The sequence below is a fragment of the Cheilinus undulatus genome, linkage group 4 (assembly GCF_018320785.1).
Source record: "Cheilinus undulatus linkage group 4, ASM1832078v1, whole genome shotgun sequence".
Taxonomy (NCBI): Eukaryota; Metazoa; Chordata; class Actinopteri; order Labriformes; family Labridae; genus Cheilinus; species Cheilinus undulatus.
In genome coordinates this window covers 9,420,817-9,441,473 of record NC_054868.1, presented here as the reverse complement: position 1 = coordinate 9,441,473, position 20,657 = coordinate 9,420,817, and the positions used below count along the sequence as shown (strand labels likewise).

The following is a 20,657-nucleotide window of genomic DNA, read 5'->3' as shown; positions in this document are numbered from 1 at the left end:
TGAAGCTGTTAAGAACCATAATAAACACTTCACAACTTTTATTAACAACAAAATGAATACAGTAACTCTCTAAAGTACGGTACACAAGAATTGGCATAGTTAGAGTAAATAACTGCAACTAAACAAGATAAAAAATTGTAACTGACTGCTGGTAAACTTGAAAACAAATATGTAAACTGCTAGTTAACCAGGGAAAAAATGTGTGACTTCTACCCAATTAGGGACAAAAATATGCAGCCAACTAACTGTTAGTTAACCAGGGAATGAACATTTAACTGACTGCTAAGGTAAGAAATGTTTACACTGCCAACTAAATGTGAAGGAAATGTTTAGCTCACTGCTAGCGAACAGTTGCTGATAGCTAACAGGGTAACAAATGTGTTGCTAACTGCTAGTTAATCAGGAATCAAATGTTTAGATAACTGCACGCCAACCAGGGAAAAATGTTTGGCTAAAGGCGAGCAAATCACTGTGTTCCAGATTGCATACTGTTAGTATGTTTTTAGGGTTTTATTTCAGTATACTTAAATTCAGTACAGAGCATGTAATCACAGAGGGCTAAAGCCCGTTTCAGACTGGGAGCATGACACACGTGTCTCGACTGCAACACTCCTGGATTTTCAGATTGATTGCATGTCAACAAGTCAGGGCTTTCAGACTGCCTGCATGCGCCACGTCTGGCACGCCTGATATGCGCGGCTCAGGCGCACAAGAGTTTAGAGATTCTAAGTCTGGCCTATTTTCTCCGCGCACTGCGTACAGCTATGGACCATATTAGACAGGAAAATAATAAATGAAGAGCCATATTTACATTGTTATGGCAAATATGCACATAAAATATGTTTACAGTGTGTTTCCTTATAACCCTGAGGAAGGCCACAGGCGCCTAAATGCGCCTTTTTAATAAAGTTGGTCTCTAAAGATCTACTATTAGTGAAACCTTCTGTCTCCACACTGGTAAAATATGTCACAGGAAAGATACACTGCTTTTCTGGTTTGTGCTTTTCAAATTAAAAGCCCGCTTTAGCATTTCTGTAGGGAAACTCCTTTCACTTGTACAGAATGCTTTTGTTTTCAGTAGTTCCTGATATACTTGCTCTATACACTGAATCAAGTAGCTTGTAGGGGGATATTCAGGTAAAACTTATGAAGAAGGACAGGGCTTTGAGAGCAGGGAGATGCGGCAGGAGCCAGAGCAGACACACGAGACACATGCAAGCAGCAAAACACGCTCCCAGTCTGAAACAGGCTCAACAGTGTCCCATATCCCACACTGTTATTTTGTTCATACAGGAAGTGACGATGGTTTAACTGCCTGTTTCCTGCTTCTACGTCTTTTGTAACAGCAAGTTGTGATCACACATTAGGCAATCAAAATAAAAAATTTGTGGCTATAGTCACTCACTATTTTATTCATGTAAATTGTTTTTCATATAAAATTATTCCCTTAAAGAAAATTTATTTATTTTGCCCTGAATGCCTTTTTCTGGTTTAAATATGCTGCGATTGCTAATAACACATTAGCAAGCAGATGCTTACATTGGCTAGCGTGCTGGCTTGCTAACATTACAATATCAGCTACATCACCAATATGGCGGTTATTAAGGGTGTGTTGTGTCCATCTTTTCAAACTCAATTTTTGAATGGTTTGAGTGTGCCAATAGTACACTATTTTTAAGTATACTTTCTGCATTTTGCACACTTATGTACTCAAACTATTAAGTATTTAGTACAGAAGTATGCAATTAAGAACACACCAAATGTGCAATTAACTGATATAGTTAATTGAAACCACAGGTATTGCTGTAGATGAGTAGCTCCTCTTCAAATTTATTGTGTACTTAATGATTCTGAAATAGACAACAATCAGAATCAGAATGAGTATATTCCCAAGAACATTTTCACCTACAAGGACTAAGACTTAGAAGAAGAAGAAGAATATTAGGAGGCTGAATATATAAAGGGCTAGACTAATATAGATTGTTACAGAAAAAAATATATAAATATAGTGGCAATGTAAAAATCTAAAATACAATCTAAACAGCACAAAGTATGTACGTACAAAGGTTCAAAAAGGAGAGACCGTACAGATGAACAAGTTTACTGGTGAATAGCTTATAGTGCATTTTTTTAATGAGTAGAGCACTCACAGTGTGCAGTTATAGACAGCAGCGATAAATCCAGTGAGTATTAATGTAACACATACAGTAAGTCTGTATAAACATGCATTATTCTCTCTGCTGGTTCTGGGGTTCATTGAGAGTTTTTAGGGGGAGGGGGAGGTCCAGAGTACTGTTCATGAGACTGACAGCAGAGGGGAAGGAACTGTTCTCGTGGAAGTTTTGGTCCTGATTGACCTCAGACTCCTGCTAGAGTGGAGGGCCTCAAAAAGTTCATGTCTAGGGTGAGAGGGGTCGGCCGCGATTTAGCCTGCACGCTTCATCGTCCTGGAGGCGAACAGGTCATGGAGAGATGGTAGATTGCGGCCAACCACCCTCTCTGCAGACTAGATGATATGCTGCAGCCTGTTCCTGTCCTGCATTGTGGCTGCAGCGTACTAGACTGGGATGAAGGAGGTGAGGATGTGAAAGATACTCTTGTGTAATTATTAAGAAACAAACTGCTTGTTAAGCATTCATTGACAGGTAGAAAGTGATTCCTCAAATATTATAAAGTTACTTCTTACTTTAAGCTGATCATCATACTGGGTTAGCACTCAGTAAGGATTCACTGCTGATCAATTAGTTATTCATTTTGCATATTTTAGTCCCACCCTATTGAAAAGTGGACAGCCATACTGAGTCTGTATTCAGCACTTGAGCATTCATTCCTTGGTTATCTAACAGTAAGTTACTTATTTGATACTATGCCAATTTTTGTGTAACACATTTAAGGCCGTGTATATTCATGCTTTAGTCAAAGTCAGTTGAATAATTACCAAAAAAATAGACTTGATCCTGCCAAAAACTATATAGTTACATTTTTTTAGTTTAACTCCTGACATAAAGATTATGATACAAGTCTTAGCCTTTGATCCACAACTACACAACAGTAACTTCCCAATGCTCAATGCCTGACGCTTGTGCACTGCCTTTGCATGAAGTCATTATCTATAAGTTCACAAATTCCAAGTTAGCCATTCTACTTACCTTACCCATGTTATTCCATTACCTTTTCTCTGTGTCATTGTCCGTTTTCATTCATTTCCCACAAGTACCTTTCATTAACTTTCTTCCATAAGAACAAACTTTTTAATGTTATATCAACGTTACCTTATATTATGTCTAATCCACCACATGGTGCATGGTGATTGGTCATGAATTATACTATAATAAGGCTGACGCAGGGGTTTGGATTTAATGTAACATTAACAAATCAAGGCTCAAATAATGCAAAGTTAAGGGATTACGTCTAACCTGACTTGGCATTTTGTGTGAGGCACCTGATGCAATGCTGCAATGCATGCCCGCTTTCTTCATCTTCTCCTACAGTTGTTTACAGTTGAAATAGTCAATGAAGCTGTGAATGATGACTGCCAAAGGACTGTGAAAAGGAACAGCATTTTGGGTCTTGGATAAGTGATGATGTCCTTATGTCCACTCATAGTTGACGTGTCTTTTCTGTGTGTCATTCCACCTCACACCATCTTTTCCCTCTTCTTCCTTCTACTCTGTGTCACTGTTCATCTCTGTTTTAACGCACAGTCAGAAGTTGAGCTTCAAGGAGCGGGTGAGGTTGGCAAGCCCAAGGGGTCAGAGCATCAAGAACAGGCAGACAGCCTCTGTGAATGACCGGCGCTCTCCTGTGGCTGAGGGTGGGACGGAGGGAACCAGTCCTGCCAAGGTACAGAAGAGTTGGAGCTTCAATGACCGCACGCGCTTCAGACCCTCACTCCGCCTTAAGAGCCAGTCGCGCTCCACAACTGATGGTGAGTGATTCTGTCTTGTTATAAGACCTTCTGACCTTGTTAGACTTACCTTTCTAATTTTATATAAAGCAAAGTGGAACAGTTTGGGTCCACTGTTTTAACATGCACAAGCAAAGCAGCAGTCATGAGAATCTTCACATTACTGTTGAGTTGAAAGTCAAAAAAAGAAAACTTGAGCTCAGTTACAGGCAAACATCCATAGCAACAGCACCTCTCAAACATACATTTGTCTTGTGGTGTTGCCCCATTGGTAACTTCATCACACAGTATGTTTTAAAGGTAAACCACACAATTATAACTTTTACAAAGAGTCTGTTTTACTAACCTTTCAAAGCAGATGGATTGGAGAGTTTCCATGTCTGTCATCAGGCAAATCCATCTTGCAAAGTTCAAATCTGAAACATTTGTGCCGTATCTGAATAACGGACCAAACCTATCAGTGTCATTTAAGGAGAACAAGGTAGTTACAGGAGGGGTTTAGTTGTTCTGGAAGACGATGGCAATAGCTGCCACCAGCTTGGGTGTAGCTATTGTATAGTGGCATTTTTTTTATCAGAAATGGACCACTTTTCTTATCAAAGGGCAAAGAAGAGTGCTGAAAGCTTTTCATGACAGAGTAGATGTTTCTGCTCTGTTCCTGAGCTGCTTTGGCATGAGTTTGTGGTAGTTACAGGCAGGTTTATTTGTAAGCCTATATACACAAAAACTGCTAGTGAAGTGAATTTGATTGGATGTAGCTGCAGTATCGTAGTAGTTTTAACAGAATTGTGCCACATTTCTTTGTTAAAACAAGAGCAAAGAACCACTCTGAAAGATTTTCTCACTTTCGTGACGTTTTTGCTCTTCTCCTGAGTTTTATCCACATCAAGCTCCTCTGTTCATATACTACTGCAGCGTTTGCCCATCAAGCACAGGTTAGTGCTGGATGTCTACTAGCTAATTTTTTAATGAGTATGACAGGCAGAATGTTTGTCCAATCTCCTTCCAAGATTTTTTTTTAAAATCCTGTTCTTCCCAAACAATTTGTAATGGAGGTTTCCCAGATAATTCATGCAATGGATGTATTTCAGGATATATTTCTAAAAATGAAAAAAGTTTTGGAATCACTCCTGTATATGTTGATAACAGCAAAACTTTAAATTCCTGTTTGATAACTCAGGTTGCAAAAGTATTGCATGAAAATATATAATATAAAAAAGCGAGTGAGACATCGACAGGCTCAGACCTTCACTTAAAGTGACCCATGATAAGTTATCACTAAAAGACTTCTCTTTACTGGGGAAGAGCGCTGCCAACCTTGAAATTTGATTGTTAACTGCAAAATCCTATCGGGAGGTGGGGGATTAAATAAGTGTGCACTTTGTCCCACTCCTTTTTGGATATGTAAATGAGACTGTTGCATGTGACATTTGTATTGCATTGTATTTTCTATTGTGTATAAGAGCATTAGTTTTTTTCTGACCACTTTGCACGTATTTATTTTAGAAAAATCATGAAAATGTGTATTTTTATATGACCTTTAAAGTATCAGCATTTAACTTTCCTTCTAGTAAATACTAGTTTCAAAGTAGATGTAATTGCTCAATGCCTTCAGCAGGAAGAATGTTATACATTTCTGCTGCTGTCCTTTGTATCCTTTCTTACTTGCAGTCGCCAAGCCCACTTACCAGAATTGTTTTGTCCCATTTATTTAGATAACTGAGGACTTTAATATTTTTGGTCATTTTCACTTTCTGCCTTTGGCCTAGAATTACTGTCATGGCAGGCCCTCCTGGGTAGCAGCCAGGTAGCGTTTGTGGTGGGACTGATAGATTAATGGAAGGTGGGGGTGGTGAGATTGGGTATGCTGGCCAAGGCCTGCTGGAGGAGAGGATTTAATAGCCAAGCCTTCCAAAACTTGACTGAATTTTAAGCTCTGCTCCATCTGATTGTTCCCTGTCACTGCCATGTTGGCTAGCTGAACTGTTAGAGGATGGCACTTATTTCTCCTGCAAAATTAATGAATTTGAAATGAACACCATCACCAAGCGAAAATACATCCATGTATTTCATTTTAGTTATGCATGATAACCATGCCTTTTCATGACCTGGTACACCAGATGGATGTATTCCCACATCCATCTGGGAAATCACTCATACACAGCGTTTGGGAAAGGGCAGAGCCTTTGAAAAAAACTTGAAGGGTGATTGGATGAACGTTCTGTTGGTCACATCTTTATGGGCCAGTCAGTGCAACAAAACACGTGATGTAGCCGCCAGCGGGTTGTGCCCCTACCGAAGGAGTAAACTCCATTAGAGCTGCATAACGCGAACCATGGCGACTGTAGACATGTCAGTACACGACTTTTGTCGTTCTTGAAAAGAAAACAACTCACTGCTGTTCTTTGTTCTTCTTTTAACGAAGAAATTTCGTCAAGTTCTGATAAAACTCACGCTTTAGCAGCATCCACACAAGTGTCTTCCACCATAATTGCACTGGTCTCTTGTTGCTGCTTGTTTACATCACTACTCTGCCGTGCCCGAAATGGTTGAGACGGGAGCTTTGCAAGATGGATTCGCCAGTGAGAAACATGTAAAGGGGCGTATACATCTGCTTTGCAAGGTTAGCCTTTTCCTTGATCAGTCTGCAAGCAAGATGCACTGCCATCAGGTTTTCCTTTTAGGTTTACCAGCTTTCCTTTGCCATTTATATCACATTGTTTAAATTTGACTTTCTTCTTAAATCAGTTGTAACTTTCAGCTCTGAGTCAGACATAACACTACCCCCAGGCATACAACCAGCTGGTGCAGGCAAACGGCTACAGAGAGCCAGCTAACAGTCACATCCCCAACTATGCATAACTTTAATTCTTCATTAAATAAAAATGGATGAGTCATAATAAATTCATTCTCTGCATATTGCGTGCCAGTAAAGACATGAACTATTTAGACCACAATCATTTTGTACCAGGTTATGAACATGTTTATTTCTGCTGTTGGGAGTTTCAGAATGGGTAGGTATGGGTCTTCCAAGGCTTTTGGAGCCAGCCTCAAGTGGACACTTGAGGAACTACAGTTTTTGCACTTGCACACTGTCACCTTTTTTTAATGTTGTAGGTTGTTGCTTGACTGTAGTACTAAAACTTGGGCTGGGGTTGTAATTTGTATGTGTAATAATGATATTACAAATGAAAAATATCACTGTGAGTAGATTGATAAAACAATTGCAACACGTGTAAATAAACAGCGTCTAAATTGTTAATATGTCTTTGTCCTTTGTCCCCAGCAGCAGACTCCAACATGGCCAATGATGATGCTTTTGATGAGAAGGGATGTCACTGTGAGATCTCAGTGGAGGACCTGCTGCCATCAGTCAAATCTGTCATTAGAGCCGTCAGGTGAGGCAGAGGAAATGAGACTTCCTCCTTTAATCAAAGTATGTTTTTCCTGTGCTGTGGCTGCATGCAAACTACTTCTGATTACAGCCCTGCCTTAATACCTCTGCTGATTGGTCCTGTTTGTTCAAATGACCATAAGATTTTTCATTATTTAGTCTGGCTGTGTGATGCTAAAAGACAGAAATATTTTGATAAGAATATGTTAATTTGACCAAAAGATTGATTTTGATGTAGTGTATTTCAATATCCGGCCCCCAAAGTGTCTGTCAGGAAGAAGCAGGCCCTTGTGTGACTGGAGTTGATGACCCCTGGTGCAGATCTTAAACCCTTGAATTCTGTGGTGACATTGCTCAATAACAACTTAGGATTTGACATAAAGTGTATTGTTGTAACATAATCATGCTACACGGCTCTGCACAACTCCAATCATGAACCAAAGATGACCTAAAAATAGCAGCAAGTTTAGCATCAGCTTTATAATCAAGAGAAAATGTATTAAACTATTTTCAGTTGCAGCAATTGCAGTTGGGCTTCTTACACAGATAGCATCATTTAGATTTTTTAGACACAGTATTAGCAGTCAGACAATACTTACATTTAATAAAAGGTTTAGCTTCTTAAATAACATTAAATCACCCAGATTTTTTCAGACACAGCATTAGCAGTTGGCTGTCTGCCATTTAACTTTCAGCATTCTCAGCGCAATCTCTTCAGAAACTGCATACTCTCAACCTTGCAAAGCAGATGGATATGCCCATTTCCATGTTTCTTACTGGCGAATCCATCCTGCAAAGCTCCCATCTGAAATGTTTGGTCCTGTTAGAAGTAAAAGGACCAATCAGGAGTAAGAGGTAATATCTTTGGGCGCGGAAGAGTAGTGATGTAAACAAGCAGCAACAAGAGGCCGGTGCAATTAATGGAAGAAGAGATTAGCGTCGATGCTGCTAAAGCAGAAGTTTTATCAGAACTTGATGACATTTCTTCGTTAAAAGAAGAACAAAGAACAGCAGTGAGTTGTTTTCTTTTCAAAAACAACAAAAGTCATGTATTGACATGTCTACAGTCACCATGGTTCACTTTATGCTGCTCTCTAAAATTACTTCCCGGTAGCGGCTACATCACATTTTGTTGCTCTGGTTAGGCTGTAAAGATGTGACAGACAGAACGTTCATCCAATCACCCTTCAAGTTTTTTTCAAAGGCTCTGCCCTTTCCCGAATGAAGTCTATGGGAGGTTTTCCAGATGGATGAGTGAAACAAATCCATCTGGAAATCCATCCTTCTCTAGTCTAGGTAAGGCTTCACTTTCTAGACTCTTAAGTCAATTTTGTCTTTATCTTTGGCAGTTTTTTCCCACAGCTTTCAATGCAGGCCTTCATTTTTTGTTTTTGCTTTTTTATCTTGAAATTAGATATTTATTTTGACTTTTTTGGGTGAATGTGCTATAAAAAAAACGTCAGAGTGAAACACTTGGTAAAACTTGAATTTTTGTTGTCCTTTCTCAACCTGATGTTTGGTGAAAACTAAGCTTTCAGTGGTGGTTTTCTCACCTTAGTCATGCAGACAGGAATCTCATTGCATAAATTATCAACAGCTAATAAGTGCTGTCTCCCAGGATTCAGAGGAAGCATGAACTTGATGTCAGCACACTGTGTTACTGAGAGGCTTATATTCTTTTAAACAAGCAAAGGCTGAGGTTTGGATTAAAATATTATATTTATATATAATGTCTTGCAGCCCTCTAAGTCATAGTGATTATTCTGCCACATTTAGGACTTAATAGCAGCAGATAATGTGAACCAGTTCACAAGCCTCTTCTGTTGTTGGTCTAGATTTCCTGCTACTTTCAAGAGGCAGCAAAATGGAAGTCTTTACTAAATAACCTAATAAAGAAAAAATGCCAAAGAAGTGACAGATTAAGTCATTGAAATGTCTAGCAGAGCACAGCAGCTCATATACTGTGTAGTGAGTTTCAAACTTTTTTAGTCAAGGCACACACACCATGCTTAAATCCATGGAAAATCACCTCTTTAACGTATCATATTTACCTGGTGTTTAGTTGTAGTAATAATGCATCCTTGATCAAATTAAAAAATGCACATTTGGACATGCCTAATCCCATTTGGGAACAACAGATTTACATAAATACATGCTAAAATTTCAGTTTTTTCAGCATACATTTCAGCTGTGTCGGCCTATATACAGTTACTGATTAAAGAAAACTGCCGTAGCAAATTCAAAACTTTTTGTACCTGTTATTTTTCATTTTCACACTAAATTATCTTTAATATGTACTTATGAATCAAAAGCATAGTTAGAGAATACCAGAAATCAAGCAAGAAAAAAATTGAAAGAGGTTGGTCAAGTTTTTTATATATTGATATTATGTGATATTGCAGTATTATATTATCAAAAACACCCATGAAAACACATGTAATAGAATCTTAAGTTTTTGTATTAATTGTAGTAATCAAGCATGGTTGTACAAATTCCCAGGGCACACAAAGGCATGCCTCAAGGCACACTGGTGTGCCTTGCCCCTCCATTTGACAACCAGTGCTGTACAAGACTGGAGATACTTATTCAATTCTGGTTTCCAGTGTTGTTTAATTTATCTCAGATCTAAGAGGCTACCTAAGAGAGCGATACAATCCTTTAGCTTCACTGTTTCACCTCCACCTAAAGTTTTATTGTTAATCCTTGATGATCCTTTCTTCTCATCTCAAAAACTCACACTTTCTGCCAGCTCTGACACTTCAGCTCTTTGAAGTTGTACAGGTGGGACATTCAAAGAGCTGAAGTGATTCCTTTACACAGACATTGTTTGAATAAGAAGCCCCAAGCTCTTTGGAAGTTTTTGTAACTGGCAAAGAAGAGATCATACAGACATTCTCAAGTGCTTCTTTGGTTTGGAGAGGAAAGGTCACTGGAACAAAATGTCCCACTTCAAGTGCATTTAAAACACAGGAAATACAGGGAATGTTTGTTTTCACTTGATGCTTTCTATGAAAAATGACTGCTACTGGGTGTTGATGATGAGCACGGCTGTGTAAGGGCTCCCCCTTGTGCCGGATTTATGAACAACTTTTGCATTTTTTGTGCAGGATAATGAAGTTTCATGTGGCCAAGAAGAAGTTTAAGGAGACGCTGCGTCCTTATGATGTCAAAGACGTGATCGAGCAGTACTCTGCCGGTCACCTGGACATGCTGTGTCGAATCAAGAGCCTTCAGACCAGGTCAGCATGACAACACAGTGCATGATAACATCAGCTAACAATGTTGGGATTACTTAATAATAATGACCATCATTAATAAAAGAGGACTGTTTACTTAACTTAAAGATTCATTCAACGTGCTTTACAAGTTATATTTTTTATTAGTTAGTGGTTTATGCATATGTTGTGTCATGGTCGATAACAGACAATTAAAACAGCATTCTGGTTAAATCAGTAACAGCACTATGTGCTTTATAACAGTGCAGTTGCATTTAGAAACCTTCTACGGGCACTTCAGCACACCAAACAGATTTTCCATAATGTTGCTCTAATATCTTAAAGGTCACATAATTTACCCTTTTAAGACAAGTTTATATTGGTCTCAGAGGTTCCCAAATCATGCCTGTGAAGTCTGTTGGTGAAAAAACACTCCAGTATTGGATTTTTGTATGTCTAAAAATCCTCTGTTTCAGCCTGCTCAGAACAAGCTGTTTCTGTGTCTGTGGCTGTAAATGTAAATGTGCTGTCTGACTCCGCCCCTGACCACACCCTTCCCAGGAAATGGATGTGGCTTAATGGATGTGGCTCTCTTGATCCTCCTCTCAGCTCAGGAGAGGAGGGTGGAACTTACTTCCAAGTGGGGAGGGTCAACCAAACCTTTCTGAATCTTGGGGGGATTCTGGACAGGCCAGGGGCACATATTTTTATTAGAAAAGCCTGCAGAAGCGTATTTTGCACAATATATGACCTTTGAAAAAGCAGTTTACCAACTAGTGTACCAACGATGAATATTGATAGAATATTCATATATATTGATAAATCAAATTCTTATATTCTTCATAAAATATTAGCAAAAAATATATATAGAATATGTGAAGTAACACAATATGGATAAATATATAGACAGGGAGATATGTTTCATGCCTGCCTCTGCTTCTGCTGTCCATAACTCTGTTACAGTGGTGTTCTAATGTCAGCATTCGCTGCATGACTTAAACATTTATGAAACAAAACCAAAACTTGAGATTTTTGTGCTCATACTGACAAATTAGATCTAGAAAGGACTAGGCGCAGATCAAGGATTGCACCTATTAATAACAAAAGTTTGACCCTTTCCCCGTCTGATAGAGAGGCATGGTTTGACTTTGGTGTGGGAGAACTTGACACAGAGCCCTGACTTCAACCCCATCAAGCACCTTTGGGATTAACCGGAAGGGAGGTTGCGAGTCAGGCCTTTTGTCCAACATCAGTGCCTGACCTCATAAATGCTCTACAGAAGAAATGAGCTCAAATTTCCACAAAAAATGCTCAGATGGAAAGTCTTCCAAGAAGTCATTGCAGTCCCCCTTGGTGTAATGGTCAGGTGTCCCAATACTTTTTGACAATACAGTCCATATCATCTTACAGTGCATGTTCAATCTACATAGGTTCATTCTTGCCTGTTTCGTTCAGTTACAAACTGCAAGAAGTGACTAAGAATGGCAGGTGCTTTGACAATACTCAGAACGTGACCTTTACAGTCTGTCATGCAACCAAGTAAAATTTATACATTGATTATTTTTAGACACGTTTCATACAATCCACCATGATAGGTTATGGCACGGTTCAGCTGGATTCACATCAGTATTGCCATAGGGAAATTTGTCTTAAACTCCAAGTGCTATACAAATTTTTCTGTCTCTACTAAAACAAAAAAAAAAAGATAATCTGTTTCATAACCAGTAATATGTAGACAGTCATTCTGTTGAGGGCTTAAGCTTTAATTAAAACAAATTAACAATTATTGTACTGTTTATTAATGATGGTAATTATATAGTGGTATTTATCAATGTGTAACTGGATGAGCGCTGTTTGACCACACTGTAGCTTATCTGCTTATGTGTTTGTGTGTGTGCAAACCTTGTGCATGTACTGTATGGGTGTATTTGTGTGTGTTTTTAAAACATGTGTATATCTTTTACATTTTGTGATTATGTATTGATGTATGTGTATGCCCATGCACTTGCATCTGTGTGCGTGTTTCCTTTCTTCCCTCACAGACTGGACATGATAGTAGGCCCACAGACCCTGAGCAGCCGAGCCAAGACGTTCTCTACCCCCTCCCTGCCTGTTTATTACAACCAGGGCAGAAAGAACTCCACACAGGGGTCAGAATAGCCCCCATGTCTTTAACTACATAAGAGGCTTCAGTTTGCTTTGTCTTTCAGTTGATTCAGAGGCTGGCTGTCATGCAAATAACAAAGCAAAGATAAACAAGTTAAATTCAAACTTCTTTGAATCGACTGATCTGAAAGTGAAATGAAACCTTAATTTAAGCATGTCTGTCATGCATTGCTGTGTTATAACTTGCTTCTCTCCGGGTAACATTCATCCTTAACCAAAGACTAACAAAGCTCTTCAATATCCTGACTTTGGTTTTGGTATGTGCTGTTTTTATCAGGTGAAAAATCTTAGACTGTATATAAGAAGTTGACTTATCCTTTGAGTCGAAAACTTAAAAACAAAGAAGCTAAACCATCATTCTCTCTGATTTATAGCAGGGGACCACAAGTGCACTTAGAAAGCTAATTTGGACAAAATCTGTAAGAAAATGACCCTTCTTCTCACTAGAATCAATTTTATAATGAGCTCATAATTTTGATTAGACATAACAACCTGACAAATATCGAATGCACTAAGGACAGTGTTATTTTTGGTTAAAAATATTTATACAGCTTGTTTCTCATAAGCCTATATTTGCTCCAAAGTGGAGATGCATCCTTCCAACCAAGAGTCTCTTTTTCCTCTACAAAACCAAAGTTTTAACAGCAAAGTGATAAAGTCATAGCTGTAATCGTTCACAGACCAATGACAGTGTCACAGACTTGGTCCACTTCTTACATACAGTCTATTTTAACAATTTTGGGATCTTCATTGAAATCATTTAGGCTCAATAATCAATTAGAAATATGTCATGTAGCACTAACTTCTACTAACACACTTAGATGATAGCACCAGTGAGTGCTGCAGTTATACTGACCTCTGCTGCAGGGACTGATGATAGAACTGCAGTACACAAAAGATCAGATATGGGGATTTGATAGAAACGCTATATCAAACCTTTTAAAATCTTTTTTTAATATCAGCTGGCCTTTTTTAAATAATTCCGAACTGTAATACTCTCATTCTATCACTGTACCATAGAAACTACATTTAACATAGGTTTATTTATTTTAGATTAATGTAGGAATCCCATTCTACATATTTGATCTTTAATCAATAAAATCACTTTACTCTAGTGCGTACAATGCTGCGTTTGCAAGGAAAATTGACTACTCTTCCACTCTCTTGCAGTCAGAAGGATTTGTTTAGGTACCAAAACATGGTAGCCTTTGATTTTACGTTAGTTGGTATTCGGGAGTACTGATGGAATTCGGTTGGTACCTATAAAAGTACCAAATTTGGTACCCATCCCTACTTATGGTACACTTTTAAAAATCCAGTTAGAAAGAATAACCTCTTGCTTCTTTTCGTGATCTATTATTCTGTTTCAGTTTGAAGCTTTCCTCCTTTCCGTGGGCTGCCAGGTCGATCTCTTCTTTGATGCTTTCTCTTCGACCGTTCATTAATGTCTTCTTTTGTTTGCATGTGCTTGTGTGTGCTCTCGTATGCTTGTATGGTGTGTGTTCTGCAGGGTGGACCAAATCCTCGGGAGAGGCCAGATCCCTCTGGATAAGAAGATTCGAGAGAAGCTGCTGTCTGATGGAGATATTTTGGAGGATATGAGCATGCTGGGTCGTGTCTGTAAAGTGGAACGGCAGGTCTGTGCTCCAATTTTTTTTATGTTTTGTTATATTCTTGGAATGTCTTAATCATTTCTTTGTCAGTGAGAAGCTGTAGAAATCTCATAAAAAAAACCTGATTCTAGCATACCAACTTGTCCTACGAATGCAAAACATCAAGCAGTTGATACAGTGCCTATAAAAAGTGTTCACCTGCTTTTAAAGGCTGAAAACAGATTTCTACAAAAATTTTTAAGGTAAAATAAGTGACTGACCTAATTCAACAGAGGTCCAGCCAATTTGTGCTAGTAGTCTCGTAATTAGTTAAATGCGGACCACCTGAGTGCAGTGAATGTGTCTCGGATGATTGCAGTATAAAGACACCTGTGTCTGGAAGGTCCAGTCACTGGATAATCAGTATTCCTGGCTACCATTACATCGTGAAGACAAAAGAACACCCAATGCAACTCAGACAAATGGTTATTGAAAAGTATGTCAGGAGATGTATACAAAAAAATGCCCAAGGCACTAAACATCCCTCAGAGCTCAGTGAAATCCATCATCAGGAAATGGAAGGAATATTGTACATGTGTAAATCTGCCTAGATCTAGATCAGGCCGTCCTCACAAACTGAGTGACCATGCATGAAGGAGACGTGTGAGAGAGGCCACCAAACTCCTATGACTCTGAAGGACTTACAAGCTTCAGCAGCTGAGATGGGAAATACTGCAAACAACTGTGGCCCAGTTTTTCATTAGTCAAAGCTTTACGGAAGAGTTGCGGAGAGAAAGCCACTGTTGAAAAAATCTCTTTCAAATCTTGATCAGAAATCCCCTAAAGACATATGGAAGACTCCTTGGTCTCCTGGAAGAAAGTTATTGTAAATCTTCACACAAATGCACCAAAACAAGGAAAATTTTTCGTAGAAGAAGTTGCCACATTTTCTCGACTCCAAGGAATCTACAGTAAGTAGGGCCGAAAGCACATCTGCAGCTTAAGATGTTTTTGCAGCCTGTTTTTAATGTCAGGATCACAAATGTAAATCAGATCGAGTTACAGTTAGTTGCAGCTCAGCTTGAGGTGGTCGTTAACGTCATTCCACAAAAAACTTCTACATTTAGTAGCTAATAAAGGAATTACTAACCAACATTTCAAACCCTCATTTGTCTTCACTCCTTCCTTTCTCTCCGAACAGGTCCAGTCGATTGAGTCAAAGCTGGACTCCCTGCTCGACATTTACCGTCAGGTTTTACGTAAAGGTTCATCTTCAGCCCTCACGCTCTCCTCTCTGCCCCTTTTCGAGCTGGAACAGACTTCTGACTACCACTCCCCCGTCTTTAGCAAGGACCTGTCCTGCTCCACCCAGGTTAGCAGCAGTGGAGTGCCTCCCCCTAGTGGCTGTGTCTCACGCTCCTCTACCAACTCCCATCTCTCCAAGGGAGGACTTCATCTAATCCTTGCACCGCCAAATGAGCTCAACCTCAATCTCAATGCCTCTTCCTCAACGCCTCCCTCCAACCTTGCATCCTCTTCTTTCAGCCCATCACCGCTGCCTCACCATCATCACCACCACCATCATCCACATTATCCTCGCCATCATCACAGCCAGGCTCAAGCCACCACACCTGAAAGCGGTACTGATGAGGCTGTGGGTAGCGCTTCACCGCTCCTCACTCCAAACAGCGTTAGCAGTGGCGGCGGTGGAGTTGCCGATGGAGGATTTCCTCTTCTAGCGAGACTTCCACCACCACCCCCTCCCAACCGTAGTGGGCAGCCCCTGGTGCCACCAGTCCTGGGCTGCTGCTCTGGCCCCAACAAGATGGACTGTGGCATGGGCAAGTCCATGTCAGTGCAGGACCTGATGAAGACAGCTCCAGGAACTGTCCAGGACACCCACCACAGCCACAGTCTGTCATCTCCAAGCCCAAGTACAAGCAGTGACTCCCCTGTTGGCTTCCACAGCGGCAGCCAAGACCCCGGGGGAGGAGGGGGTGGTGGGAGTAATGTAAGCAGGAGCGGTGGAGTTGGATGGGGTGAGGAGGACCTCTTTATCAGTGACAGGGAGATAGAGACGCAGGGATTTGACTTCCTGTCGTTGGGGGCTGCTGAGACCCCCTCCTACTCCTTAGAGCTCCAGAGGACAGGGAGCAGATCAGGGGCAGGGTCCCGAGGTTCTAACAGTAGCCTGGCCAGTGGCCATGCATCTCCACCTTCTGCTGGCAGCACCGAATTGCTGAACATGCCGCATGTGCGGCTAAAATAAACTTGCCTACAAGTTAAGAAGGCACGGATATCTCACCTCAGAAAGACAATTTTTATCCTTTTTGGAGGGGAGCGGGAGGACGGGTGTTTCACAGGGGGGCTTATTTTGTTTACTTTTATGTTGATCCATTTGATAAAAATCACAGTATTTTCATACAGGCTGATCATATGTGGCATATCGTTGCATGAGTTACTCTTTGTTTCGAAGTATGATTGACGAATCCAAAATAAAAGATGAAGGCTTTTATAATGAACACAGAAAACCCAAACCTGGCTGCCAAAGATATTTTGGCCGTAGAGACGGTTGGTTGTGTGAGATCGAGACGCAGCATGAGCATTGCATGTTTTCAGTCAAAGGTACTGATTTAAGCAAGAAAGTTTACACTTGACTAAATTAAAGGCATGGACACTCTGACCATATGATTGCATCTTTTGTTTAGGGTGGATAGAATATTCTGATGTGGTCACAATGGATGCATTAAGACTTCAGTATCAGGCCCAAAAAAGGCATCTGTCAAAGAGTTGATCTGCTTGCTTATTGGCAGAAATCAACTCTCTAGTTCCTGGATTAGCTTCCTAACTATGGTGCCTATTAATTATTCAGAGTAGAGCTACTCCCACCAGCCCAGGCTTAGCGTTCATGCTTGGTCAACTGGCTCTACTTTCTGATTGCATGATGGTTAATTAAAAGGCTTCGCTCAGCTTAAAGTTTTACAAATATAAAACCTTAATGGAATAAAGATTCTAACTAGAAAATTTTCCTGTCTGTAGTTTTACCAAGGACTCTTAAAAATGCTAAATATCAAAGACATTGTTTTTAGGCTGCAGGCAATCTCTGCAACCATGGATATTAAAGCCCTTTGGGCTAATGTTTGATACGTCAAGGCGTCCAGTGAAACTTGTGAAATACCGAAAAATTGATAAGCCATATCAAGACACTTGAAACGGTTTGACCGGAAAATAGATACATGAGAATGATAAAGGAGTTAAACATATACATAGTTGCACAACCAGATCGCATTCAAATGAAGATTTCGGTTTAAAGAGATTAATATAAAGTCTGGGATTGCATCATGGCAAACTGCTAATTCCTCTTTTTGCCTGACAAGGTCTGTTCTACTTATAACAACAAAAGCCAGACAAAATCTGCAGCCATAGTTATGTTTACTATAAATTACTCCAGGGCAAAACTGACAAGGCTGGGCAGTGTAGCATCATAATATAATAATCCAGCCACCTGACTGGCTTCTATAATGAAGTGAATGTTACTCCACAGATGCCAGACTTTACATTCTCTTTTTGTGCCATCATTTTAATTTTAGACCCAGGATGTTCTGTTCATAATAGGAAACTTGAAAAGCTTGAAGCTTGGATCCTTAATTATGTGAATGATTGCAATCCTCTACTTGTTAGTTTGGCTTTCCAAAATCTTGTCAAATATACCACACACAAGTATAATTACAGTTAATATGCAACTTAGCTGCAGGACTCCAATGCTTACCTTTTTGATGATTGCTGTCATTGTGGCCAATACAAATTCTCTGCATGTTTTTTTCTATAGTTATACAAATTCAGTTAGCAGACTTGAATTGTGATTGATTTACAGAATCACTTAAAATGAAATCTGTTACAGTTTGCCCCATATAACTAAAAAAAACTTTGGAACTCTGAAAAGCCACCTTTCTGATGCATTTACTGCTAAATAAATAAATAAATAAAATATCAGATCCTACATTTATGAGATTACAGGGACCAATGTCATTGATTCATAAGCACTTCTTTTGGTGTAAGATTCCAATAATGCTAAAGTTTTCTCTTGCATTTGACCATGGAAAGCATTCAGAGTTTGCCCAATAGGTGACTTCTCCTACTCAATAAAAATTTGTTAAACTGAGCCAAGATTGCATGTTTCAGCACAATCATAGTAATACCATTGTTAACAATGACTACGTCCCTCCATGTAGTCTGTCATGTTTGTCAGTGACCATTGTGGTAACAGATTTTTAAAAAAGAATAATGTAGTCTGACCTCGGCTTGATTTGATTCAACCGTGTGTTTTGCATCATGGCAGTATTAAAGTGATTGGACACAACAGATAAACATTGGCTACTGATATCTGTTCATGCCACATTATTTTATTATGGCTGGTGTTTGTCAACAGGGCTGATATCGCCCAGTACTGATGTTATACAGATGCATCTGTGCGTCCCTAATGGTTTTATAGGACAAAAATGCACTGTCATTTACTGATTACCTACCCTACAAGGCAGTCAAAAAGTGAATATCTGGGCCCAAGTTCAAAATAGAACACTTTAAGTGGATTAAGACCCATTCAAAATCAAAATAAATTGCTTTTCGGCAATATTGGCCCATATCTTACACATTAATAGAAAAGCAATATGTCAGTTAAGGTCTAAAAATGACTAGCATTATATGACATAAATAAGTAAGAAAGTCACAAAACGATGTCCATACTGTGCTGCTAACAAATCAAGACATAATATATTTCAGTTCCTAAAATAGTCTTGATTAAATGTTGTACAGGTCCATCTGAAAAGAAAGAATACCATGAGAAAGTTCATTTTTTTCGCTGTGATTTAATTCAGGTTCAACTAAAAACAAAGTGCAATATTTCAAGACATTTTTTGTTTAAATCTTGACGATTACAGCTTACAGCTCATGAAAATCAAAAATCCACTCTCTCAAAGAAAAAGAGTAACGCTGACCTTTTGGAAAATTACGCGAATGTATGCACACAGTACTTAGTTGGAGCTCCTTTAACACAAATTACTGCTTCTATGCCACATGGCCCGGAGCCAATCAGTCCATGGCACTGTTGGGGTGTTACGAAGCCCAGGTTGCTCTGATAGCAGCCTTCATCTTATCTGTATTGTTGAGTCTGGTGTCTCTCATCTTCCTCTTGACGTTTCCTCAGAGATTCCCTCCACGCTACAGGTCAGGCCTGTTGACTGGTCAGTCAAACACAGTAACACCATGGTCAGCAAACCAGTTTCTAGTGGTTCTGGCTTCACTGTGGACAGGTGTCAGGTCCTGCTGGAAAGGGAAATCAGTTCTCTCCATAAAGATTCTTATTAGATGGAAGCATGAAGAGCTCTAAAATTTCCTGGTAGACTGCTGACAGCGTTGACTCTGGACTGAAAACACTGGACTTCAAGAACCTTGGATTCTGTTGGATTCCTCTCTGATCTTCCTCCAGACTCTTTACTTTCATCTAAAACAGGACTTTGGACCACTGAGCAATGGTCCAGTTCTTTTTCTCCTTAACCCAGGTGAGACGCTGATGACGTCTGTGGTTCAAGAGTGGCTCAACACTTGGGACACAATGCTTGTGGCCAATTTCCTGGACCCATCTGTGTGTGGCAGCTCTTGATCCACTGACCTCAGCCTCAGTCTACTCCTTGTGAAGCTCCTATAAGTTCTTGAATCTGCTTTGTTTGACAATCCTCTTAAGGCTGCACTCATCCCCACACTTTCCCTTCCAGTCAACTTTCCATGAATATGCTTTGATACAGCCTCTGATAACAGCCTCGCTTTCAGCAGTGACTTTCTGTGGCTTACCCTACATGTGGAGGAATGCAATGATTGTCCTCTGGACAAGAGTCAAGTCAGCAGTCTTCCACATGATTGTGGTTGTGTGCACTGAACCAGAATGAGAGAATTACAGCTCAGGAAACCTTTGCAAAATGGACTTTTTCACAATATTCAAGCATTTTGAGAAAGTGGATTTTTGATTTTCATGAGCTTTACACTAGAGTCATCATTATTAAAACAAAAATGTCTTCAAATGTTTCACTTTGTTTGAGATGAATCTAGAATATATGGAAATTTACTTTTATTAAGTAAATCACGGGACAAGACAAACTTTTACTTGATATTCTAATTTTTTGAGATACACTTGTATTACCTCAAAACTCTTTAAAAAACAGGACCTTTCACAAAGAAGTGCCGCGGGTAAGCCTGGCAGAAGAGCGAAATGTCAATGTTGTTTTAAAAAAATGGAAAAGAACACTTATCAATGTCACAGATATCTATAGTACAAGATGCACTTTTGCTCATTGGCATGCCTGTATACGCACACAACAATGCTGATTTAC

The 20,657-nt window shown here is 39.6% G+C and overlaps 1 protein-coding gene across 4 annotated transcripts in view; it reads left to right on the top strand.

The window, feature by feature from the left end:
- Positions 1 to 20,227, top strand: part of kcnq5b (potassium voltage-gated channel, KQT-like subfamily, member 5b) — a 239,701-nt gene extending 219,474 nt beyond the window's left edge. Inside the window, exons 10-15 of one of the 4 annotated variants that reach the window (XM_041785897.1) lie at positions 3,705 to 3,928; positions 7,197 to 7,305; positions 10,409 to 10,540; positions 12,559 to 12,666; positions 14,193 to 14,319; positions 15,476 to 20,227. In XM_041785897.1, the coding sequence (XP_041641831.1) occupies positions 3,705 to 3,928; positions 7,197 to 7,305; positions 10,409 to 10,540; positions 12,559 to 12,666; positions 14,193 to 14,319; positions 15,476 to 16,543 (1,768 nt within the window). In that variant the 3' untranslated portion in view covers positions 16,544 to 20,227. Of the gene's footprint in view, positions 1 to 3,704; positions 3,929 to 7,193; positions 7,306 to 10,408; positions 10,541 to 12,558; positions 12,667 to 14,192; positions 14,320 to 15,475 lie in introns of all 4 variants that reach the window. The other 3 variants (XM_041785896.1, XM_041785899.1, XM_041785898.1) reach the window with 3 other exon arrangements.
- Positions 20,228 to 20,657: the final 430 nt, after the last annotated feature.